General features: G+C 39.5%; 1 protein-coding gene across 1 annotated transcript in view; it reads right to left on the reverse strand.

The window, feature by feature from the left end:
• Positions 1–27,464, reverse strand: part of LOC128643737 (forkhead box protein N2) — a gene marked incomplete at its 3' end in the record, with an annotated part of 54,136 nt that overhangs the window by 11,795 nt on the left and 14,877 nt on the right. The window contains exon 2 of the mRNA XM_053696562.1: positions 19,701–20,236. Coding sequence (XP_053552537.1) covers positions 19,701–20,222 — 522 coding nt within the window. The remainder of the gene's footprint in view (positions 1–19,700; positions 20,237–27,464) is intronic.

Here is a 27,464-nt window from a genome sequence, read left to right on the forward strand (position 1 = left end):
CAGCTTCAGAGAAGTTTAGATTTTGATGTTTGAAGGGACCCTGTATCAGAAGGTCCTGTTTCAGAGGTAGAGACCAAGGTGGACAGGATGACATGTCCACCAGGTCTGCATGCCAAGTCCTGCGTGGCCACGCAGGTGCTATTAGAATCACTGATGCTCTCTCTTGTTTGATTCTGGCAATCAATCGAGGAAGCAACGGGAAGGGTGGAAACACGTAAGCCATCCTGAAGTCCCAAGGTGCTGTCAGAGCATCTATCAGGACTGCTCCTGGATCCCTGGATCTGGACCCGTAACGAGGAAGCTTGGCGTTCTGTCGAGACGCCATGAGATCTATCTCTGGTTTGCCCCAACGTCGAAGTATTTGGGCAAAGACCTCTGGATGAAGTTCCCACTCCCCCGGATGAAAAGTCTGACGACTTAAGAAATCCGCCTCCCAGTTCTCCACTCCCGGGATGTGGATTGCTGACAGGTGGCAAGAGTGAGACTCTGCCCAGCAAATTATCTTTGATACTTCCATCATAGCTAGGGAGCTTCTTGTCCCTCCCTGATGGTTGATGTAAGCTACAGTCGTGATGTTGTCCGACTGAAACCTGATGAACCCCCGAGTTGTCAACTGGGGCCAAGCCAGGAGGGCATTGAGAACTGCTCTCAATTCCAGAATGTTTATTGGCAGGAGACTCTCCTCCTGACTCCATTGTCCCTGAGCCTTCAGAGAATTCCAGACGGCACCCCAACCTAGAAGGCTGGCGTCTGTTGTTACAATTGTCCAGTCTGGTCTGCTGAATGGCATCCCCCTGGACAGATGTGGCCGAGAAAGCCACCATAGAAGAGAATTTCTGGTCTCTTGATCCAGATTCAGAGAAGGGGATAAGTCTGAGTAATCCCCATTCCACTGACTTAGCATGCACAGTTGCAGTGGTCTGAGGTGTAAGCGTGCAAAGGGTACTATGTCCATTGCCGCTACCATTAAGCCGATTACCTCCATGCATTGAGCCACTGACGGGTGTTGAATGGAATGAAGGGTGCGGCAAGCACTTTGAAGTCTTGTTAGCCTGTCCTCTGTCAGGTAAATCTTCATTTCTACAGAATCTATAAGAGTCCCCAGGAAGGGAACTCTTGTGAGTGGAACGAGTGAACTTTTCTTTTCGTTCACCTTCCATCCATGTGACCTTAGAAATGCCAGCACTAACTCTGTATGAGACTTGGCAGTTTGAAAGCTTGAAGCTTGTATCAGAATGTCATCTAGGTATGGAGCTACCGAGATTCCCCGCGGTCTTAGTACCGCCAGAAGAGCACCCAGAACCTTTGTGAAGATTCTTGGAGCTGTAGCCAATCCGAATGGAAGAGCCACAAACTGGTAATGCCTGTCTAGGAAGGCAAACCTTAGGTACCGATAATGATCTTTGTGAATCGGTATGTGAAGGTAAGCATCTTTTAAATCTACAGTGGTCATGTATTGACCCTCTTGGATCATAGGTAAAATTGTCTGAATAGTCTCCATCTTGAACGATGGAACTCTTAGGAATTTGTTTAGGATCTTTAAGTCCAGGATTGGTCTGAAAGTTCCCTCTTTTTTGGGAACCACAAACAGATTTGAGTAAAACCCCTGTCCCTGTTCCGATCGTGGAACTGGATGGATTACTCCCATTAACAAGAGCTCTTGTACGCAGCGTAGAAACGCCTCTTTCTTTGTCTGGATTGTTGACAATCTTGACAGATGAAATCTCTCTCTTGGAGGAGAGTATTTGAAGTCCAGAAGGTATCCCTGAGATATTATCTCTAGCGCCCAGGGATCCTGAACATCTCTTGCCCAAGCCTGGGCGAAGAGAGAAAGTCTGCCCCCCACTAGATCCGATCCCGGATCGGGGGCCCTCAATTCATGCTGTTTTAGGGGCAGCAGCAGGTTTCCTAGTCTGCTTGCCCTTGTTCCAGGACTGGTTAGGTTTCCAGCCTTGTCTGTAGCGAGCAACAGCTCCTTCCTGTTTTGGTGCAGAGGAAGTTGATGCTGCTCCTGCTTTGAAATTACGAAAGGAACGAAAATTAGACTGTCTAGTCTTGGCTTTGGCTTTGTCCTGAGGCAGGGCATGGCCTTTACCTCCTGTAATGTCAGCGATAATCTCTTTCAACCCGGGCCCGAATAAGGTCTGCCCTTTGAAAGGTATATTAAGCAATTTAGACTTAGAAGTAACATCAGCTGACCAGGATTTTAGCCACAGCGCCCTGCGTGCCTGAATGGCGAATCCTGAATTCTTCGCCGTAAGTTTAGTAAGATGTACTACGGCCTCCGAAATGAATGAATTAGCTAGTTTAAGGACTCTAAGCCTGTCCGTAATGTCGTCCAGAGTAGCTGAACCAATGTTCTCTTCCAGAGACTCAATCCAGAATGCCGCTGCAGCCGTGATCGGCGCAATGCATGCAAGGGGTTGCAATATAAAACCTTGTTGAACAAACATTTTCTTAAGGTAACCCTCTAACTTTTTATCCATTGGATCTGAAAAAGCACAGCTATCCTCCACCGGGATAGTGGTACGCTTAGCTAAGGTAGAAACTGCTCCCTCCACCTTAGGGACCGTTTGCCATAAGTCCCTTGTGGTGGCGTCTATTGGAAACATTTTTCTAAATATTGGAGGGGGTGAGAACGGCACACCGGGTCTATCCCACTCCTTAGTAACAATTTCAGTAAGTCTCTTAGGTATAGGAAAAACCTCAGTACTCGTCGGTACCGCAAAATATTTGTCCAACCTACACATTTTCTCTGGTATTGCAACTGTGTTACAATCATTCAGAGCCGCTAACACCTCCCCTAGTAATACACGGAGGTTTTCCAGTTTAAATTTAAAATTTGAAATATCTGAATCCAGTCTGTTTGGGTCAGAACCGTCACCCACAGAATGAAGTTCTCCGTCCTCATGTTCTGCCACCTGTGACGCAGTGTCTGACATGGCCCTAATATTATCAGCGCACTCTGTTCTCACCCCAGAGTGATCACGCTTACCTCTTAGTTCTGGTAATTTAGCCAAAACCTCAGTCATAACAGTAGCCATATCCTGTAATGTGATTTGTAATGGCCGCCCAGATGTACTCGGCGCTACAATATCACGCACCTCCCTCTGAGCGGGAGATGTAGGTACTGACACGTGAGGCGAGTTAGTCGGCATAACTCTCCCCTCGTTGTTTGGTGAAATTTGTTCAATTTGTACAGATTGACTTTTATTTAAAGTAGCATCAATACAGTTAGTACATAAATTTCTATTGGGCTCCACTTTGGCATTGCAACAAATGACACAGGTATCATCCTCTGAATCAGACATGTTTAACACACTAGCAAATAAACTTGCATCTTGGAAATACAATTCAATTAGAATAATATTAAAACGTACTGTGCCTTTAAGAAGCACAGAAGATCTATGACAGTTGAAAATTAATAAATTGAAACAGTTATAGCCTCAATCCTTGTAAACAACACAACTTTAGCAAAGGTTTAATCCCATTAGCAAAGATAACAAATTCTGAAAGCAGGAAACAAATTACAGAATAAACGTTTTTTATCTCAGTCAAACTATAATTCTCACAGCTCTGCTGAGAGAAATTACCTCCCTCAAAATAAGTTTTGAAGACCCCTGAGCTCTGTAGAGATGAATCGGATCATGCAGGGAATACAATGAGTTGCTGACTGAAATATTTGATGCATAGTAAAAGCACCAAAAAACGGCCCCTCCCCCTCACACACAGCAGTGAGGGAGAACAGAAACTGTCAGAAAAACAGATTAAGCAACTGCCAAGTGGAAAAATAGTGCCCAAACATTTATTCACACAGTACCTCAGCAAATGAAAACGATTTTACATTCCAGCAAAAACGTTAAACATAATCTCTAGTTATTAAACAGCTTTATGTATTTCTTACAGTGTAATTCTAGTGAAGTACCATTCCCCAGAATACTGAAGTGTAAAGTATACATACATGACATTACATCGGTATGGCAGGATTTTCTCATCAATTCCATTGTCAGAAAATAAAAACTGCTACATACCTCTATGCAGATTCATCTGCCCGCTGTCCCCTGATCTGAAGTTTACCTCACTCCTCAGATGGCCGAGAACAGCAATATGATCTTAACTACTCCGGCTAAAATCATAGCAAAACTCTGGTAGATTCTTCTTCAAACTCTGCCAGAGAGGTAATAACACACTCCGGTGCTATTTTAAAATAACAAACTTTTGATTGAAGATATAAAACTAAGTATAATCACCATAGTCCTCTCACACATCCTATCTAGTCGTTGGGTGCAAGAGAATGACTGGGAGTGACGTAGAGGGGAGGAGCTATATGCAGCTCTGCTGGGTGAATCCTCTTGCACTTCCTGTTGGGGAGGAGTAATATCCCAGAAGTAATGATGACCCGTGGACTGATCACACTTAACAGAAGAAACATTAACCAGGAGATAGTCGTGCCTTCTTTGTGTCCGAATCCAGTTTCAAAGAAGGAACGTTTGTTGCACAATTTGGATGTAGTTCGTGCTCTAAAATTCTATTTAGATGCTACAAAGGATTTTAGACAAACATCTTCCTTGTTTGTTGTTTATTCTGGTAAAAGGAGAGGTCAAAAAGCAACTTCTACCTCTCTCTCTTTTTGGATTAAAAGCATCATCAGATTGGCTTACGAGACTGCCGGACGGCAGCCTCCTGAAAGAATCACTGCTCATTCCACTAGGGCTGTGGCTTCCACATGGGCCTTCAAGAACGAGGCTTCTGTTGATCAGATATGTAAGGCAGCGACTTGGTCTTCACTGCACACTTTTACTAAATTTTACAAATTTGATACTTTTGCTTCTTCTGAGGCTATTTTTGGGAGAAAGGTTTTGCAAGCCGTGGTGCCTTCCATCTAGGTGACCTGATTTGCTCCCTCCCTTCATCCGTGTCCTAAAGCTTTGGTATTGGTTCCCACAAGTAAGGATGACGCCGTGGACCGGACACACCTATGTTGGAGAAAACAGAATTTATGTTTACCTGATAAATTACTTTCTCCAACGGTGTGTCCGGTCCACGGCCCGCCCTGGTTTTTTAATCAGGTCTGATAATTTATTTTCTTTAACTACAGTCACCACGGTATCATATGATTTCTCCTATGCAAATATTCCTCCTTTACGTCGGTCGAATGACTGGGGAAGGCGGAGCCTAGGAGGGATCATGTGACCAGCTTTGCTGGGCTCTTTGCCATTTCCTGTTGGGGAAGAGAATATCCCACAAGTAAGGATGACGCCGTGGACCGGACACACCGTTGGAGAAAGTAATTTATCAGGTAAACAAATTCTGTTATCCACAATTTCCAGAGGTAAATTACATGAATGGAGGCAAAATAAATAATGAAAGTATACTGAAGTTATTTTGCTACACAAAACTAAACATTTTATATTTAAATCTCAAGGTGTTTACTGTCCCTTTAACAAATGCATCAGCAATTTAGCCCCCTGATTACCCTCTTACTTGTCTCATGTCAACTCATCCACATACAGTAATACCCAAATTATAGTAATGTGTACAGGGAATTTAAAAAGGGACATTAAAAAAACTTTGAGATGGCGATTTAAAATTATGAATCTTATATATAGAGAGAAGCCTCTTTTAGACGTGTGTGTGTGTGTGTGTTTGTATATATCCATATATATATATACACAAGTAGTGATATTGCATCACACAGAAAAATGTAACATTGCACAAGAGGATTCTCGTGCAATTATACCTCCCTGCTCCGGCGCAACCAATTGCGCTAAAGCAGGGAATGTCAATCACCCCAAACAATCGATTGTCGGGGTGATTAATCTCACCACCTCTGAGGTTGCAGAGAGGAATAATAAAAAAAAAAAAAAGCGATTTCTGATAAATATGTGGCAGCAGGCTCGCTTATGTAAACCTTCTCCACAAAGCAAAAAAAGCTTTGAATGCAGCTCAATAAATTTAGCCCTAAGGGACAGATACTATAATAAGGTTTGCAATACACGTAGTATATCATTATTATCGGCAGTATTGCTGTTATTAGTCAATCAAGAAAATTAACTGCAATGATATATATATATATATATATATTAAATTATATTCTACTGTTCATTACTTCTTTTGGTAAACTCCTGAAATTTGTTGTATTTTAGCAACAGAAGACCTGGTTTTCATTTTAATCTCAGACACAGAAGGTTACGCTCCTCCAGTGAGGAAGAACACGGGCTGGTCTCACATTACTAGAAGCTCAAGAAAAGAGCCAGCAGAAGGAAGTGCTACCATGACAACCCAAGCCAGACTGTTACATGAGAGCATAGTTAGACTTGTAACTGTATTGTAACCATTTGTCTTCTGATATTGGAAGAACAGGGAAGATTTCATTGTAACTGTTAAATCTTTGAAAAGACAAACCAAAAAGTGTTTATCCACACTTTAATATAACATGCTTCATTCAGAATAACTGCTGAACATTTCAATATGACAGTGCTTTGTTTTATGGTGGCTACCTTTATTTGAAAAAAGTATTCTTGTCACAGCAATTTGCATAAGAAAATTAAAGTGACGGAGCACTAGTTACTGCTGATTTAATACCACAAGGCACTGCCAAAAAGATTTCTTCAAATTTAATTAAAATGACCAGCCGGTTCTACAAATATTCTATTTTCCACACTGGTCCTTTATATATATATATCCGTTTTTCCTCCTGTAGCAAAATCTCTTTTTAAACAGTTCTCTTAGCTCATTACAGAATTCAGTTGGTAAAGCTCTGCATTTTATACTGGGCACCGCCATCTTGAAGCTCACTTAATGTTTCATCCTGTGACAGAAGCAGTGCACTTTCACAGATGTTTGCTGTCACTGCCTTTATGACAGCTGTACCTTTTACTTCTGTTTAGCTCACATAATAAAGAACAGAAGAGATACATTTTTGCATTTTTTAGCACAGTTTAAAAAAAGTTACATAACAAATAAAGTCATGAGAAAAAGAAACTACACCCTCTTTGAAGTCTATGGTTTTACGCATCAGGACATAACAGTCATCTAGTCCTTAGCAGGTCTTAATTAGGTAAATATAACCTCAGATGAACAACACATTACACTGTCTCATGATTTAACAAAAATAAAGCCAAAATGGAGAAGCCATAATCGAAAAACGAAGTACATCCTTTCTGCTTCCAAAGGAATTAACAGGCTTAGTAGCAGCCAGGTGCTGCTAATCAAATGCCCTTGAGTAATAGATCCTCAGCAAAAAGCTGACGTTTTAGCAGTTTGCTGGTCTGGAGCATTCAGGTGTGTGTTAACACAATGCCAAGAAGGAAAGACATCAGCAATGATCTTAGAGAAGCAATTGTTGCTGCCCATCAATCTGGGAAGGGTTATAAGGCCATTTCCAAACAATTTAAAGTCCATCATTCTACAGTGAGGCACATGATTATTCACAAATGGAAAACATTCAAGACATTTGCCAATTTTCCCAGGAGTGGACATACCAGCAAATTCACCCCAAGGTCAGACCGTGCAATGCCAAGAGAAATTGTAAGAAAAAACCATGAGTTACATCTCAGAATCTACAGGTCTTAACTAGCATGTTAAATGTTAAAGTCCATGACAGTACAATTAGAAAAAGACTGAACAAGTATTATTTGTATGGAAGGGTTCCCAGGAGAAAGCCTCTTCTCTCTAAAAAGAACATGACAGCACGGCTTAAGTTTGCAAAGGTTCATCTGAACAAACCACAAGACTTCTGGAACAATGTCCTTTGGACAGATGAGACCAAAGTGGAGATGTTTGGCCATAATGCACAGCACCACGTTTGGCAAAAACCAAAACACAGCTTATCAGCAGAAACACCTCATAGCAACTGTCAAGCACGGTGGTGGAGGTGTGATGATTTGGGCTTGTTTTTCAGCCACAGGCCCTGGGCACCTTGCAGTTATTGAGTCAAACCATAAACTCCTCTGTATACAAAAGTATTCTCGAGTCAAATGTGAGGCCATCTGTCTGACAACTAAAGCTTGGCCGAAATTGGGTCATGCAACAGGACAATGATACCAAGCACACCATCAAATCTACAACAGAATGGCTGAAAAAGAAAATAATCAAGTTGTTGCTGTGGCCCAGTCAAAATCCAGACCTCAACCCAATTGAAATGCTGTGGCGGGACCTAAAAGGGACATAAAACAAGTTGGGATAGAGACAAAATATAATATATACTTTACCTGAAAATTTATACTGCAGTGCCTTTAATTTAAGTTTCTGAATTGTAAAGATTTAACTCCCCCACACAATACCTTCTATGAGATATAGATATATAGATATATATATATACATACATACACACACACACACACACACACACAGTTTTGGTAGAATGCAAAAGTGAACAGAGATTATCTGCTGGGAGCATGCCTATAAGCTGTTAACTCAGTTGAAATACAATGACTGTGTCTAAACCAGGGCCCGACAAACCCAGGAGCCTGGGAGCCAGTGGCTCCTAGAATTTTACCCCTGGCTCCTAACTTTTTGGGTTATTCTCCATATATCTATATACATATCCAACCGTCTGGCTCCTAAAAAAGTAAATTTATGCTCACCTGATAAATTAATTTCTTCTATGGTAAGACGAGTCCACGGATTCATCCTTTACTTGTGGGATATTATCCTCCTGCTAACAGGAAGTGGCAAAGAGCACCACAGCAGAGCTGTCTATATAGCTCCTCCCTTAGCTCCACCCCCCAGTCATTCGACCGAAGGTACAGGAAGAAAAAGGAGAAACTAAAAGGTGCAGAGGTGACTGAAGTTTAAAACCAAAAAAATATAATCTGTCTTAAAATGACAGGGCGGGCCGTGGACTCGTCGTACCATAGAAGAAATTCATTTATCAGGTAAGCATAAATTTACTTTTCTTCTATAAGGTACGACAAGTCCACGGATTCATCCTTTACTTGTGGGATACAATACCAAAGCTACAGGACACGGATGAACGTGAGGGACAAGACAGATGGTTAAACAGACCACTGCTTGAAGAACTTTTCTCCCAAAAATAGCCTCCGAAGAAGCAAAAGTATCAAATTTGTAAAATTTGGAAAAGGTATGAAGCTAAGACCAAGTCGCAGCCTTACAAATCTGTTCAACAGAAGCATCATTTTTAAAAGCCATATCTTGCAGGGTGAAAGAATTAGACGCACTAGAAGTACATTGCGTCGCTTGTGCGGGCGTTAATGGTTGTGACACTTGGGGAGAATTAGATGGCATAACCCGATTCCCTTCTGACTGAGAATCATCCTGCGACATACTTTTAGTAGCTAAAATATGTTCTTTGCAATTTATTGACCTTTCAGTGCATGAGGGACACATTCTAAGTGGGGGTTCCACAATGGCTTCTAAACATATTGAACAATGACTTTCCTCAATGTCAGACATGTTGAACAGGCTAGTAATGACTACAAACAAGCATGAAAACACTTTATTTAGTGAAAAAAAAAAAAATAACAATCTTAAAAAACGGTACTGCGCCTTTAAGAGAGAAAAAAAAAAAGCATACACGTTCTGCAAAACTGCTTTAAAAGGCACCAAATTTTTCAAATTTTGGACAGCAGACTCAATATGTGTAGTTAAGTTTGCCCCACAAGAAAATTTAACATTTAACCCTTTATTGTGCAAACCGGATTGAAATAAGGCCTAAATCCGAAAAAAAACACCCCCAGCACCTTGCCACAGCCCTGCTGTGGCGCCTACCTGCCCTCAGGGATTGAAAATATGGGGTTAAAGCTTCGATTTGGCCCAAAACATCCACAAGGGCCCTCAGGAGTTGGAGCTTGCTGAGTGAAAACAACTGCGCATCTGAGGCGTGAAAATAGGCCCCGCCCATCTCACTCGATGTCTCTACAGCCTCAAAGAACCGCACCAGAGCGGTTTTAAACTAGCCATGTGGGTTCTGAGACCCAAAAAAGAAGCCAAGAGTACTCTCAATAAAGTTGCCCACAAAACGTTAACAGCACTCCCAGTTCATAAAACGTTTGCCCACAAACATTCAAAAACTCAGTGTCAACCATTTTTTAATAGCCCCTTATGCAAGCTTAGTAATGCCTTTCTATAGCTCTTAGGATTACTGCTTACCCTTACCCTCATGGGGATACTGTCAGCCTTTCTGAAATACACAGTCTCTCCAGAAAAAATGACTGAACATACCTCACTGCTGTATAGTACACTGAAGTTTCTTGTACCCCTCAGCCTCTGTGGGAACTGCACTGGATCTTAGTTACAAATGCTAAGATCATCATCCTCCAGGCAAAAGTCTTCATCCATCTGCTGCCTGAGAGTAAATAGTACACACCGGTACCATTTAAAACAAAAAACTCTTGCATGAAGAAATAAAAAACTAATATTTTATCACCTCTTTCACTTTACCCTTCCTAGTACTTAGAGTAGGCAAAGAGAATGACTGGGGGGTGGAGCTAAGGGAGGAGCTATATAGACAGCTCTGCTGTGGTGCTCTTTGCCACTTCCTGTTAACAGGAGGATAATATCCCACAAGTAAAGGATGAATCCGTGGACTCGTCGTACCTTATAGAAGAAATATGCCTGGCTCTTATTTTTTTTTTTAACATATTTGTCAAGCACTGGTCTAAACACTGATAAGGGAGGTGGAGCACAGTGCTCCAGACAGCATAGCTATAAGTATTTTTGAAAATTATTTTAAAATACTTTCCAGCAATTTTATGCAAAACTATTTTTAATTAGCCCTTTTAGGATATGCACAGATCTCAACCTGTTTCTCTTGTTAAGTGTAGTCAGTCCACGGGTCATCCATTACTTATGGAATATATCTCTTCCTAACAGGAAGCTGCAAGAGGATCACCCAGCAGAGCTGCCACATAGCTCCTCCCCTCACATGTCATATTCAGTCATTCTCTTGCAGCCTAACTAGATAGGTCACTGTGAGAGGTCTGTGGTGTTTTTTAACTTAGTTTATTTCTACAATCAAAAGTTTGTTATTTTAAATGGCACCGGAGTGTGCTGTTTATTCTCAGGCAGCATTAGAAGAAGAATCTGCCTGCGTTATCTATGATCTTAGCAGACGTAACTAAGATCCACTGGCTGTTCTCATCTGAGGAGTGAGGTAACTTCAGAGAAGGGGAATAGCATGCAGGGCCCCCCTGCAAATGAGGTATGTGCAGTAATTATTTTTCAGAGGAATGGAATTGACTGAGAAAATACTGCTGATACCAATGTAAAGTAAGTTCAGCCTTAAATGCAGTGATAGCGACTGGTATTAGGCTGATGAGTGTGTGTACACTGAATGTATTTTTCTAAGGAATGGAATTGACTCTGAAAATACTGTTAATACTGAAATAATGTATGAGCCTTAACTGCAGTAAAAGCGACTGGTAGCAGGCTTATTAATAACAATTCATAACTTTTCAAATGTATGTTTAAAACGTTTACTGGCATGTTAATCGTTTTTTGTGAGGTAATTGGTGATAAAACTTATTGGGGCATGATTTTTACCACATGGCCATCTTTGTTTTCTGCATAGAAACAGTTTTCTGAGCTTCCCCACTGTTGTAATATGAGTGGGAGGGGCCTATTTTAGCGCTTTTTTGCGCAGTAAAAATTCAGTCACAATCTGTCTACTTCATCCTCCATGATCCAGATGGTCTCTAGAGAGCTCAGGGGTCTTCAAAATTCATTTTGAGGGAGGTAATCAGTCACAGCAGACCTGTGACAGTGTGTTTTGACTGTGAGAAAAACGTTAATTATTAAATTGTTAATCCGTTTTTGGGTATTAAGGGGTTAATCATCCATTTGCTGGTGGGTGCAATCCTTTGCTAACTTAATACATTTACTGTGAAAAATTGGTTGCTATAACTATTTTGGTTCATTGTTATTTCAACTGTGACAGCTTTTTGTGCTTCTTAAAGGCACAGTAGCGTTTTTTATATTGCTTGTAAATTTATTTAGAAAAGTATTTCCAAGCTTGCTAGTCTCATTGCTAGTCTGTTTAAACATGTCTGACACAGATGAATCTCTTTGTTCACTATGTTTAAAGGCCAATGTGGAGCCCAATAGAAATTTGTGTACTAATTGCATTGATGCTACTTTAAATAAAAGTCAATCTTTACATGTAAAGAAATTATCACCAGACAACGAGGGGGAAGTTATGCCGACTAACTCTCCTCACGTGTCAGTACCTTCGCCTCCCGCTCAGGAGGTGCGTGATTTTGTGGCGCCAAGTACATCAGGGAGGCCCTTACAAATCACTTTGCAAGACATGGCTACTGTTATGACAGAAGTATTATCTAAATTGCCAGAATTAAGAGGCAAGCGCGATAGCTCTGGGTTAAGGACAGAGCGCGCGGATGAAGTGAGAGCCATGTCGGATACTGCGTCACAGTTTGCAGAACGTGAAGACGGAGAGCTTCATTCTGTGGGTGACGGATCTGATCCAGGGAGACTGGATTCAGAGATTTCTAATTTTAAATTTAAGCTTGAGAACCTCCGCATATTGCTAGGGGAGGTATTAGCGGCTCTGAATGATTGTAACACGGTTGCAATTCCAGAAAAATTATGTAGGTTGGATAGCTACTATGCGGTACCGGTGTGTACTGACGTGTTTCCTATACCTAAAAGGCTTACAGAGATTATTAGCAAGGAGTGGGATAGACCTGGTGTGCCCTTTTCCCCTCCTCCCATATTTAGGAAAATGTTTCCTATAGACGCCACCACACGAGACTTATGGCAGACGGTCCCTAAGGTGGAGGGAGCAGTTTCTACTTTAGCTAAGCGTACCACTATCCCAGTGGAGGATAGTTGTGCCTTTTCAGATCCAATGGATAAGAAATTAGAGGGTTACCTTAAGAAAATGTTTGTTCAACAAGGTTTTATCTTACAGCCCCTTGCATACATTGCGCCTGTCACTGCTGCGGCGGCATTCTGGTTTGAGTCTCTGGAAGAGGCCATTCGCACAGCTCCATTGGATGAAATTATGAACAAGCTTAAAGCACTTAAGCTAGCTAACGCATTTGTTTCTGATGCCGTCGTACATTTAACCAAACTTACGGCTAAGAACTCCGGATTCGCCATCCAAGCGCGCAGAGCGCTATGGCTTAAAGCCTGGTCAGCTGACGTGACTTCTAAATCTAAATTGCTTAATATTCCTTTCAAAGGGCAGACCTTATTCGGGCCCGGCTTGAAAGAAATTATAGCTGACATTACGGGAGGTAAGGGCCATGCTCTACCTCAGGACAGGGCCAAATCAAAGGCCAAACAGTCTAATTTTCGTGCCTTTCGTAACTTCAAGGCAGGAGCAGCATCAACTTCCTCTGCTCCAAAACAGGAAGGAGCTGTTGCTCGTTACAGGCAGGGCTGGAAAGTTAACCAGTCCTGGAACAAGGGCAAGCAGGCCAAGAAACCTGCTGCTGCCCCCAAGACAGCATGAAGAGAGGGCCCCCTATCCGGAAACGGATCTAGTGGGGGGCAGACTTTCTCTCTTCGCCCAGGCTTGGGCAAGAGATGTCCAGGATCCCTGGGCGTTGGAGATCATATCTCAGGGATATCTCCTGGACTTCAAAACTTCTCCTCCACAAGGGAGATTTCATCTTTCAAGGTTATCAGCAAACCAAATAAAGAAAGAGGCGTTTCTACGCTGTGTACAAGACCTTTTACTAATGGGGGTGATCCACCCAGTTCCGCGGACGGAACACGGGCAGGGATTCTATTCAAATCTATTTGTGGTTCCCAAGAAAGAGGGAACCTTCAGACCAATCTTGGACTTAAAAATCCTAAACAAATTTCTAAGAGTTCCATCATTCAAAATGGAAACTATTCGAACCATCCTTCCCATGATCCAAGAGGGTCAGTACATGACCACAGTGGATTTAAAGGATGCCTACCTTCACATACCGATTCACAAGGATCATTATCGGTACCTAAGATTTGTTTTCCTAGACAGGCATTACCAGTTTGTAGCTCTTCCCTTCGGATTAGCTACGGCTCCAAGAATCTTTACAAAAGTTCTGGGCTCACTTCTGGCGGTACTAAGACCGCGAGGCATAGCGGTGACTCCGTACCTAGACGACATTCTGATACAAGCGTCAAGTTTTCAAACTGCCAAGTCTCATACAGAGATAGTTCTGGCATTTCTGAGATCGCATGGGTGGAAGGTGAACGTGGAAAAGAGTTCTCTATTACCACTTACAAGAGTTCCCTTTCTAGGGACTCTTATAGATTCTGTAGAGATGAAAATTTACCTGACAGAGGCCAGGTTATCAAAATTTCTAAATGCTTGTCCGTGTCCTTCATTCCATTCCACACCCGTCAGTAGCTCAGTGCATGGAAGTAATCGGCTTAATGGTAGCGGCAATGGACATAGTACCATTTGCGCGCCTGCATCTCAGACCGCTGCAATTGTGCATGCTAAATCAGTGGAACGGGGATTACTCAGATTTGTCCCCCCTACTAAGTCTGGATCAAGAGACCAGAGATGCTCTTCTATGGTGGCTCTCTCGGCCACATCTGTCCAAGGGGATGACCTTTCGCAGGCCAGATTGGACGATTGTAACAACAGACGCCAGCCTTCTAGGCTGAGGCGCAGTCTGGAACTCCCTGAAAGCTCAGGGATTATGGACTCAGGAGGAGAAACTCCTCCCAATAAATATTCTGGAATTAAGAGCAATATTCAATGCTCTCCTAGCTTGGCCTCAGTTAGCAACTCTGAGGTTCATCAGATTTCAGTCGGACAACATCACGACTGTGGCTTACATCAACCATCAAGGGGGAACCAGAAGTTCCCTAGCGATGTTGGAAGTCTAAAAGATAATTCGCTGGGCAGAGTCTCACTCTTGCCACCTGTCAGCGATTTACATCCCAGGCGTAGAGAACTGGGAGGCGGATTTTCTAAGTCGCCAGACTTTTCATCCGGGGGAGTGGGAACTTCATCCGGAGGTCTTTGCTCAACTGATTCTTCGTTGAGGCAAACCAGATCTGGATCTCATGGCGTCTCGCCAGAACGCCAAGCTTCCTTGTTACGGATCCAGGTCCAGGGACCCGGGAGCGGTGCTGATAGATGCTCTGACAGCCCCTTGGGTCTTCAACATGGCTTATGTGTTTCCACCATTCCCGATGCTTCCTCGTTTGATTGCCAAGATCAAACAGGAGAGAGCTTCGGTGATTCTGATAGCGCCTGCGTGGCCACGCAGGACCTGGTATGCAGACCTAGTGGACATGTCGTCCTGTCCACCGTGGTCTCTACCTCTGAGACAGGACCTTCTAATTCAGGGTCCTTTCAAACATCCAAATCTAATTTCTCTGAGGCTGACTGCATGAAGATTGAACGCTTGATTCTATCAAAGCGTGGCTTCTCGGAGTCGGTTATTGATATCTTAATACAGGCTAGGAAGCCTGTTACCAGAAAAATTTACCATAAGATATGGCGTAAATATTTATATTGGTGCGAATCCAAGAGTTACTCATGGAGTAAGGTTAGGATTCCTAGGATATTGTCCTTTCTACAAGAGGGTTTAGAAAAGGGCTTATCTGCTAGTTCGTTAAAGGGACAGATTTCTGCTCTGTCTATTCTTCTACACAAATGTCTGGCTGAAGTTCCAGACGTTCAGGCTTTTTGTCAGGCTTTAACTAGGATTAAGCCTGTGTTTAAGACTGTTGCTCCGCCGTGGAGCTTAAACTTAGTTCTTAATGTTCTTCAAGGCGTTCCATTTGAACCCCTTCATTCCATTGATATCAAGCTGTTATCCTGGAAGGTTTTGTTTTTGATGGCTATTTCCTCGGCTCGAAGAGTCTGAGTTATCTGCCTTACATTGTGATTCTCCTTATCTGATTTTTCATTCAGACAAGGTAGTTCTGCGTACTAAACCTGGGTTCTTACCTAAGGTAGTTACTAACAGAAATATCAATCAAGAGATTGTTGTTCCATCACTGTGTCCTAACCCTTCTTCAAAGAAGGAACGACTTTTGCATAATTTGGACATAGTCCGTGCCCTGAAGTTCTATTTGCAGGCAACTAAAGATTTTCGTCAAACTTCTTCCCTGTTTGTCGTTTACTCTGGACAGAGAAGAGGTCAAAAGGCTTCGGCTACCTCTCTCTCTTTTTGGCTTCGTAGCATAATACGTTTAGCCTATGAGACTGCTGGACAGCAGCCTCCTGAAAGGATTACAGCTCATTCTACTAGAGCTGTGGCTTCCACCTGGGCCTTTAAAAATGAGGCCTCTGTTGAACAGATTTGCAAGGCTGCGACTTGGTCTTCGCTTCACACCTTTTCAAAATTTTACAAATTTGACACTTTTGCTTCTTCGGAGGCTATTTTTGGGAGAAAGGTACTTCAGGCAGTGGTTCCTTCTGTTTAATGTTCCTGCCTTGTCCCTCCCTTCATCCGTGTACTTTAGCTTTGGTATTGGTATTCCATAAGTAATGGATGACCCGTGGACTGACTACACTTAACAAGAGAAAACATAATATATGCTTACCTGATAAATTTATTTCTCTTGTAGTGTAGTCAGTCCACGGCCCGCCCTGTCTTTAAGGCAGGCCTAAATTTTAATTAAACTCCAGTCACCACTGCACCCTATGGTTTCTCCTTTCTCGTCTGCTTTGGTCGAATGACTGAATATGACATGTGAGGGGAGGAGCTATGTGGCAGCTCTGCTGGGTGATCCTCTTGCAGCTTCCTGTTAGGAAGAGATATATTCCATAAGTAATGGATGACCCGTGGACTGACTACACTACAAGAGAAATAAATTTATCAGGTAAGCATAAATTATGTTTTTATGACACTTTAAGGCAGCTGTGCATAAACGAATGCCCGCAAACCTTAATGAATGAACGTTGTAAAGAAGAGTGGGGCAAAATCCCTCCACGATGAAGTGAGAAAACGATTACTTCAAGTTATTGCTGCTAAAGGTGGTACTAACAAACTATAGAATCATAAAAAGTACTTCGTTTTTTTACACATGGCTTCTACATTTCGGCTTTATTTTTGTTAAAGAAATCATGCCACGGTGTAATATGTCATGTGTTGTTGTTAAAATTAGGTAAATGCAACCTCCGATAAAGACCTGCTAAGGACCAGATGATTGTTATGTCCTGATACGTAAAAACCATAGAATCCAAAGGAGGGTGTACTTTCTTTTTCGCATGACTGTATAAGTTCTAAGATGGCGGCACCCAGTGTGAAGATACTGACCTTTACTCATAATTGTAAGGGGTTTCAATAAGAGAACAATTTTGAAGACTGTTGCAAGTACAGGAGGAAAAACAATAGCTGGTGATCAGCAACTATGCTACTGTAGTTGTATCCAGCAGTTTAATCTGGCATTAAATCCCAGAGACCGATTCTTCTTGTAATGGTTCGAATGAAGGGACAAAAGGGATAGTAAACACTTTGTAATTACAAAGACATTTCTGATGTGTTGCTATAGAATAACTTATCAGCCAACCCTCAAGACAAATTATCAATTTTTATTGCAGTTATTTGTTAATAGCCAAACTCCACCATTTGCCTTATTTGGAGGAGACAATCTGGGCTTTAGACTGCAGGCAACAAGGCTAGTCACTGTCAAAATAAGTATAGTTAATTGCTTTGCAGTTTTTATCTGATAAAGCCAATTAGGTAGAGGTATGTAGCAGAGTTACCTTGAGAAGTCAGCAGGGTACATCCCAAGTTATTAGAATTAGAAATTGCTCACTTTTTCAGAGCTTAAATAATAGAAGAGACAGAGATGATAGAGACAGAGATGATAGAGACAGAGATGATAGAGATGACAGAGATGATGATAGAGATAGAGAGATCAAAGTGATAATGTTTGCAATCAGAATATTTTTACACTGCTTCTCTGTATATAGCACACCACATAAGCACATATTCTTATGTAATGCTGTCTCAAAATGCAAAATATGTTAAACAATATTCACAGCCAAAGAATGTCTAAAAGTCATATACGTCCAAGTCCAGGCTACTGCTTAATATGTGAATACCACACAAAGAATTTAAGAACTGATTGGACAACCAACGCAAATAGAAATATGCAGCTTCAAAAAAAGTGAATGAAGAAGATGTAACGAGGCTTCAAACTCTACACACCGGCTGACACCTGGTAGTGTATGTATCACATTGATGCATGCTCCCATACAAATATAAATGGTACACATACTGCATGCCCAATAAAAGGATACATTTTCTCATTCTGCAGTCCTGAAGTAGCTGTATACTGTACAATTTGGGAAGCAGTCTATGATGCACATAAAAAAGTGGAGTATCAGTATTTGTAAAAGTAATTTGACTAAATGGTCTCTACTTAAAGGGACATTCCAATCAAAATTTAAATGCACATAGATGAATTACATATTTGAATAGAAACATAGTTGCAATATAAAAGTATTGCCAAAAATGCTTCTAGTAAAAGTTATCACCATTTAAGTGTACGCATTTTTCTCTGCACTTGCTTGTAAAGCATTTCTAGATATTCTGGGTGCATCAGCGTTTAAAATAGTGCAGCAAATTGTGGGGCGAATGTGTTCCCCATATGTATCCTTGCACAAGGTAATACTTGTGCAATACCGCCCCCCTACCATCACGCAACCAGTTGCGTGAGCAGAAAGATTTTCAATCACCACGGTCTAATGAATTTGGGGTGATTTTTATCCGCCAACTCCAGTTTGGTGGAGAGGGTTTATGAAGCAGCGGTTTAAAATGCTTCTTCATAAATAGCAGTTGCAGGCTCAAATGAGCGAGCGTGCAACGGATTCACCTGGTAATAACTACATAGAAACATAGTAAACCAGGTTGAAAAAAAAAAAAAAAGACTGAAGTGCATCAAGTTCAACCTATAGAAATATAATATTTTTACAAAAAAGCTTCAGTTGAGCCTAAATTAATCCTATTAAAATGGAGACCCTTTTAACACAAGCAATCATATCCCTGATTTCTGTTTCCTGCCAGAAATGTATCTAAACCATTTTTAAATAGATTTTAGGTATTGGCATTCACTACCTCCTCTGGTAGTGAGTTACAAAATTATACAGCTCTTACAGTGAGAAAAAAAATGTTTATAATACAAGCTAGTATCTTATTAGCCTTAGAAGCTGCTGCCCTGCATCTTGCCCATAATGTTTGAACAGTACTATTAATGTAGCTTTCCTGTCTATGTTGATATCAAACAGGGCAACAAATCCAAGTAATGTATATTAATTTTTAGGTAGGGAATATTCTTTATCAATGAAGACATCATCAGAAGAAAAAACAAAACAAAAATACAAACCACAATTTAAAAAGCTGTGTGCATATATTTATTATTTATTTGAAATCTGCCATTATACACTCAGATACCCCCATTCTGATACTGGCCTACATTTTCTGTAGTATGCAAAGGAACAATCAAATCTAATACCTCATAAAATGCTAATTTACGGATAGTTAAAATATCACATTATCATTTAATTTATTATTTTACCTTTGTTTCCTATAATTTAACTTTACAATTTGTGTTTTCCACTACACCATAGAGGCTAAAGTGCATCTTGCAGAAGTCAGAACCCTGGGCGTACAGCATTCTACACAGTGAAATTGTTTGATCTGTGCTTTTATATCTGTACTTACCTGGACGCTATTCGGTATTTGCCTGTAAAGAGATGTTTTCGTTATGAAGAGAGCCTTTAAATTCTGGACCCATATCATCTCTGTGTACCTTACCTTTCCATGACTTCGTTCAACTTTTCGAAAACATTTGTTTAGGGAAAGATTGTGTCTGACTGAGTTCTTCCAACCAGTAGGAGCAGTTGCAAAATAGGGAAATCTATCAAGAATCCAGCTATAGATCTCTTTGACAGGCAGACATTTATTGGGAGAGTGTTCAATTGCCATATATATGAGAAGACTGAAAGAATAAGGAGGCTTTGTAGAAGTTGATGACTTGTCGGTATTCTGACATCCTGATGAGTTGTCACCTTCAATGTCATACAAGGAACCACCTGGTGCAAGTCCTTCACTTCCCAGACTGAAGTTGTTAAGCAAATTTGTACTCTCATGAAGCCAGTTCAAGTTTGTAAGTTCTTCATCTGCTGGCCCACAGTCTACTGCTGAAGCCTTGGGCCTGGCTGCACCAACCTCTTCTGGAAGGCTACCCATAGTGTCAATGTGAATTAATCCTGTAACCTTCTCAGATCCTGGAGTTTCTATGTTCTTATCTGGAGTCATTCCAGTTACTGGACCCATTTAACTATTTTTTTCTGTAGGAAATAAACATACAATATATTATTTTTTCGTAAAATATTTACATTCTAAAAGTTAATAAAAATTCAGCTATACTTCCTTATGAACAACAATATATTTTATTAAAAATGCTATTCTGTGAGGATCTCCATGTAATTCAATTTGCATTCTACTATTGCTCATAGTACTTTTAAAAAGTCATAATCAAGCTTTCTAGGTTCAGATAGAGCATGCAATTTAAAAAGAAAGTCTTTGTAACTGAATCCACTATCAAATGTGTTGCATTTTCTTGGCATCCTTAGTTAAAAGTACACAGTTTACATACGTATAGGAGTCTGTGATTGGCTGATGGCAGTCAGATAAAAAGGGGACAGGGAAATAAAAGAAAAAAAAATGGTCAGAAAAAAAAAAAATAATCTAGTGCTTATTTGAAATTCAAAATAAGTGTTATTGCATTGTATTTGTTATGCATTTGTTGATTATTGAATTATACTGTAATGGTCCTTTAAAGGGATGGTAAAACCTAGCGTTTGTGAAACACTAGGATTTACTATTAGAACAAAATTAGGGTTGCACGATACAATTTTTTTTTGAAGACCGAGTACAAGTACCGATACTTTTTTTAAAATACTCGCCGATACCAAATTACTGATACTTTTTTTTGTCATGTGACAGTTTCCCCAAGCACAATACAGACTAGTAATGTAAGATAGCTTCTTTATAATTATGAAGAACTGTAACTCAAAAAGACATTATGAAATAATAAATCTGTTTTATTTGCTTGTTGTCACAAAGTTGTAAAAACCTTGAAGAACTTTCAAAGAACATGGTTTATAAATAAAAATATTACAATAAAATATATTAATAATAACATATTATATTAATAACAACAATATAAAACAAAAAACAACAATAAAAAAAACGTACAATACAAATAACATAGCAGTTTGTATTGGCAGAACAAAAGTGAACAATTTAAATTTAAAATTAAATAGAAGCATGCAGTTTGAAAAAAACGCCACAAGATGGCGGATGGGTAAGATCTAAGATCGGGAGGTATCCTTTCAAGTACTCATGCAAATACTCGGTATCGGTGCAACCCTAGAACAAATAAAAAAAAAAAAGACTTTCAGTAATTAAAATATAAAATACTTCATGCTGAAAGTTCCTTTATTTGTTTGAGGTGTTCATTGTGCTGAGCGCCTCAGGCAGCCCACGGCAGAACTCTATTTTGCTGAGAGGTGACGTTTCCACCTCTTAGCCAATAGCAGTTGGAACACATGGCTATTTGCTAAGAGGTGGAATCATCACCTCTCAGCAAAATAGAGTTCTGCCGCTGCCTGCCTGAGCAGCTCAGTGTGGCAAACGTTTCAAACAAATAAAGGAACTTTCAGCAGTATTTTATACTTCATGAATGTAAGTCCCCTTTATTTGTTCCAATGGTAAATCCTAGCGTTTCACAAACTCTAGGATTTACCATCCCTTTAAGTTATTTTTATATCTCAATAAGACATATGGATTTAAACAGCAATACATTGGAGTCCAGTAGTAGTCTGTTGCTTAGCTTTTTGTTCCTTATAGCTCTTCAGTGCTTGAGCATATTGGTTGCTGCATTTAAAAAAAAGTTAATTCTGGGTCTGTGTTTTGAGGAACTTACAAAAGCCATTACTCACTACATAGGCTTCCGAAGAACTTTCAAAAGAGCTGGACTTCAAGAATGCCATGACACACACACTGATTGCATGTTCATTGGAATGGTCATAAAAAAAAAAAATTGTGTGCCGGCATAACATTCTGTAAGCATTACTATAGGCACGGATTTAAAGGGACAGTCAAGTCCAAAAAAAAAACAAAAAAACATGATTTAAATAGGGCATGTCATTTTAAACAACAACTTTCCAATTTACTTTCATCACCAATTTTGCTTTGTTCTCTTGGTATTCTTAGTTGAAAGCTAAACCTAGGAGGTTCATATGCTAATTTCTTAGACCTTGAAGGCTGCCTCTAATCTAAATGCATTTTGACAGTTTTTCACCACTAGAGGGTGTTAGTTCATGTGTTTCATATAGATAACATTGAGCTCATGCAAGTGACTTTACCATGGAGTGAGCACTGATTGGCTAAAATGCAAGTCTGTCAAAATAACTGAAATGGGGCAGTCTGCAGAGGCTTAGATACAAGGTGATTACAGAGGTAAACCATGTATTATAAAACTGTTTATGCAAAACTGGGGAATGGGTAATTAAGGGATTATCTATCTTTTAAAGCAACAAAAATGCTGGTGTTGACTGTCCCTTTAACCATTGTCATGGATAGATTAAAATTTAAAAAAATAAAAAAGGTACATATATGGCATTGCATATATGGCATTTTATTAGCTGACGTTTACCATCACTTTAAGGCTAGCAGCAGTGTTAGGGAGCATGCTGCAATAGAGATACATAGTGCAAGCCGTGCAGTTCCTAATGGTTGCACCAGTCACTTGTCAAATGAGAGTAAAACTGTTCTTACTAAAAGGAAGCCTGGGGGAACGGGTGATTAAAAGTCCAATAATGTAAGTTTTATGAATATGTAGGAATTAAAGGGATACTGAACCCAAATTTTTTCTCTTTCACAAATTAAGGTAGAGCATGCAATTTTAAGCAACTTTCTAATTTACTCCTACTATCAATTTTTCTTCTTTCACTTGGTATCCTTATTTAAAAAGGCAGGAACGTAAGCATAGGAGCTGGCCCATTTTTGGTTCAGAACCATGAATAGCGCTTGCTGATTGGTGGCTACATTAATCCACCAATCAGCAAACGCTACCCAGGTGCTGAACCAAAGATGGTCCGGCTCATAAGGTTACATTCCTGCTTACTTGTCTGGAACATTATATACAGTAGAATCAGTTTCACAAAAAATGTTTATTTAAATATGTTAGTGTTTGTTAGAGGCCATTCAAAAATAATAATAAATAAAAAAATTAAGCCTGAATGTTAACTCTGTATGTACACAAACATAGTATCAAAAATAAAAAATTATTAAAGCAATGTTAAAGTTACCAAAATTGACACAATGTATTATTTGGATGTTCTTGTATTTAAAATAAATAAACACAAGTTTATCTATTAGATTAATTGTTTAAAGGGACATAATACTCATATGCTAAATCACTTAAAACTGATGCATTATACCTGTAAAAAGCTGACAGGAAAATAACACCTGAGCATCTCTATGTAAAAAAGGAAGATATTTTACCTCACAATTTCCTCAGCTCAGCAGTAAGTTCTGTGTAAAAAGTTATACTGTGTAAAAAATGAAGAACTGAACAGCAGCCAATCAGCATCAGCAGTGCTGAGGTTATGAACTCTTTTACTGTGATCTCAAGAGATTTGACTAAACTCTCATGAGATTTTATAGTAAACTTCCTTAAACTGAATAGGGAAATAACATGAGAGTGCACAAGGCTCAATCCTTCGGCTGTCCCGGGACAGACATACTGATTTGCTGCTTAGAAGTCCTTTACAATGGGATGTGGCTACTGAGGAACTTTTGAGGTAAAATATCTTTCTTTTTTACATAGAGATGTTCAGGTGATATTTTCCAGTCAGCTTTTTACAGCTATGCTGCATCACTTTCAAGTGTTTCAACATTTGGGTATCATTGCCCTTTAAATCTGAATAAATGTGGCAATGGCTGGATGTTAGGGCTGCACAGTTAATCACGGATGTGGTTTTAAACCGCAATTAATCGCTGCGGTTTTAAAACCGGGAGAGTATGTGATTTTTGGAAAAAAAAATAAATAAATCTTCAGATTTGTATACTGCATTGATTTGTTTATGATTTCTTGCAAACCAGCTTCATCTAGTGGTTGCTTTTAGCACACATTTGTAAAATGTCTGTTTTACTTTCACTTTCTGTTTGTGATCTATAGAAGTCTAAAAGCAGAGCCCATGCAGGAGACTGAAGAGGAGGGAAAGCCACTTACTTATATTTCCCCCTAGGGACGTCTGCAGTCTGAAACTTAGGGTATGTAATCATTATGGAACCTCACACACAATCTTCTAGTCTCTGAGAAACAGCTCAAATACATAAATGCAGTTAACCACACAGCTGCCAAAAAGGCTAAAACTGCAGACCCCCTCTGCTAGCTAGCTGCTGGGTTAACTGCATCTACAATATATTTGATATCAGCAAGGCACAGCATTTCTGAAAGAAGCAGCCCCCCGCCCCTACTGCTATATGCCTGTATTGGATTCCTGGACGGGAGCAGGGCTCATTTTCAGTCAAGATAAAATGTTTGAAAAAATTTTTAAAAAAATTATACACACACGTGGCTTGTATTTTTATGCTACCAGAGTGTATTGGAAATTGAGAAACATGTACATTAAGATTCTGTAGCGTTAAATAAACTTTTTATTGAAAAATTAAGGTGTTATAGTAATTTTTAAGAAAATTGCGATTAAGTCGCAATCGCTGTTTTTTTTTTGTTTTTTTCCATTTTTTTCCCCCCATATTGCCCAGCCCTACTGTATGCATACACGGGTTTAAAAAAAATTAATCTTGTGCCTCCCTTATACCTAATTTACACCTAGTTTAAAATTAAAAGTCATAGTATTTACATGTTTCTGCAAAAAAATATAAAATATTTAAAATAATAGATGATCACCAATATGCTTAAAGGGATACAAAGGTTAAAAGAAAATTTTCATGAATCTGATGTATGTTAATGATTCAGATAGGGCAGCAAATTTTAAACAACTTCCAATTTACTTTTATCATCAAATTTGCTTTGTTCTCTTGGTATTCTTTTTGAAGGCTAAACCTAGGGAGCACATATGCTAATTTCTAAGCCCTTGAAGGCCACCTCTTATCCAAGTGAATTTTATTAGCTCTTCAGAGATAGACAGTGGTAGTTCATGTGTGCCATTTGGATAACATTGTGCTCCCTCCCATAGAGTTATTTATGAAACAGCATTAATTGGCTGAAATGCAGGTTTGTAAAAAGCACTGTGATAAAGGGGCATTCTGCAGAGGCTTGGATACAAGGTAATCAGAGGTAAAAGTGTATTAGCATAACAGAGTTGGTTATGCAAAACTGGGGAATGGGTAATAAAAAAAGGATTATCTTTTTAAAGAAATAACATTTTTTTCAAAGTAGGCTGTCCCTTTAAACAATTTTCCAATTTGCTTCTATTATCAAATTGACTTTGTTTGCTTAGTATCCTTTGTTTAAGAGCATATCTAGATACACTGAAGTTTGTGGATGACTCAGGAGAACTATATAGCAGCAGTGTTTGTAACAATGGTTTTAAGCAACTGGATAATATGGTTAAAAATGTTGTGGAATTTAGCATATTACAGTCAAAATACACAGAAAAAGAGGGACATCATTTTTAGACATCTATTTATAAAGATGTAGTTCTTATAGACATTTTGTAATTCACATTACATGCTACACGATTGTTAAAGGTTAAAATAAAAAAACACAACAGTGGAGGTCAGATTGTAATCTGAAAACACACTGCAAAAAGCACAGATTTTATTACAATGCTGCACAATGTCTGTATCCAGGACAACTGAAGCATTAATATCTTTCTGTGATCAGACTGCTTTTCATTGGAAGACATTTGGCCAGGTTACATACAAAATCTTATGTTACAAAATAACAGAGGGCATGAGGCTGTCAGCCTATCCAAACAGGGCAGAAAGAATACAAAAAAATAAAAAATAAAAAAAACCCACAGAATTTTAATCTAGTTCTTAAAGAGGCATCAAACTTTTAAATAAAAGCAATATCATTAAAATGCCTCATTCAATATGTCTTCTATGTATATAGGATTATTATATGTATTTTGTTGCATTGCCTAAATCTGGATGATTTCTGCTGGAATACAGATATAAAAATTTAAACAAAATGCCTAATGCCACTTTAGGTAGAAGGTGATTGCCACGGAAACTACTGCAATCACCAGACAACTAGATGACTTTTAGGGTGCTCTAGCACCTCAAAGCATTATAAAGTGACATCTTCACAGAAAGCAGAACACCCTCTTACAAAAAGAAAATTGAGTCACATGCTAAGGTGTTTCACGTCCTTACATCTGCCAAAGGTTTTGTTTTTGAAACAAATAGTCACGTCAGAAAACTATAGCCCAATTTTATTTTGTTGTCAATATCAGGACTCATAGGTCCTTGTTTCTCTGAGCTAATAAAGATGCATGTATCAATATGGATGCAAGAATTCGGTGAGGGTAAAAAACATAATTTATGTAAGAACTTACCTGATAAATTCATTTCTTTCATATTAACAAGAGTCCATGAGCTAGTGACGTATGGGATATACATTCCTACCAGGAGGGGCAAAGTTTCCCAAACCTTAAAATGCCTATAAATACACCCCTCACCACACCCACAAATCAGTTTAACGAATAGCCAAGAAGTGGGGTGATAAGAAAAAAAGTGCGAAGCATATAAAATAAGGAATTGGGATAATTGTGCTTTATACAAAAAAATCATAACCACCACAAAAAAGGGTGGGCCTCATGGACTCTTGTTAATATGAAAGAAATGAATTTATCAGGTAAGTTCTTACATAAATTATGTTTTCTTTCATGTAATTAACAAGAGTCCATGAGCTAGTGACGTATGGGATAATGACTACCCAAGATGTGGATCTTTCCACACAAGAGTCACTAGAGAGGGAGGGATAAAATAAAGACAGCCAATTCCTGCTGAAAATAATCCACACCCAAAATAAAGTTTAACAAAAAACATAAGCAGAAGATTCAAACTGAAACCGCTGCCTGAAGAACTTTTCTACCAAAAACTGCTTCAGAAGAAGAAAATACATCAAAATGGTAGAATTTAGTAAAAGTATGCAAAGAGGACCAAGTTGCTGCTTTGCAAATCTGGTCAACCGAAGCTTCATTCCTAAACGCCCAGGAAGTAGATACTGACCTAGTAGAATGAGCTGTAATTCTCTGAGGCGGAATTTTACCCGACTCAACATAGGCAAGATGAATTAAGGATTTCAACCAAGATGCCAAAGAAATGGCAGAAGCTTTCTGGCCTTTCCTAGAACCGGAAAAGATAACAAATAGACTAGAAGTCTTACAGAAAGATTTCGTAGCTTCAACATAATATTTCAAAGCTCTAACAACATCCAAAGAATGCAACGATTTCTCCTTAGAATTCTTAGGATTAGGACATAATGAAGGAACCACAATTTCTCCACTAATGTTGTTGGAATTCACAACTTTA

Source organism: Bombina bombina, unplaced genomic scaffold, assembly GCF_027579735.1.
Source record: "Bombina bombina isolate aBomBom1 unplaced genomic scaffold, aBomBom1.pri scaffold_1202, whole genome shotgun sequence".
Classification (NCBI taxonomy): Eukaryota; Metazoa; Chordata; class Amphibia; order Anura; family Bombinatoridae; genus Bombina; species Bombina bombina.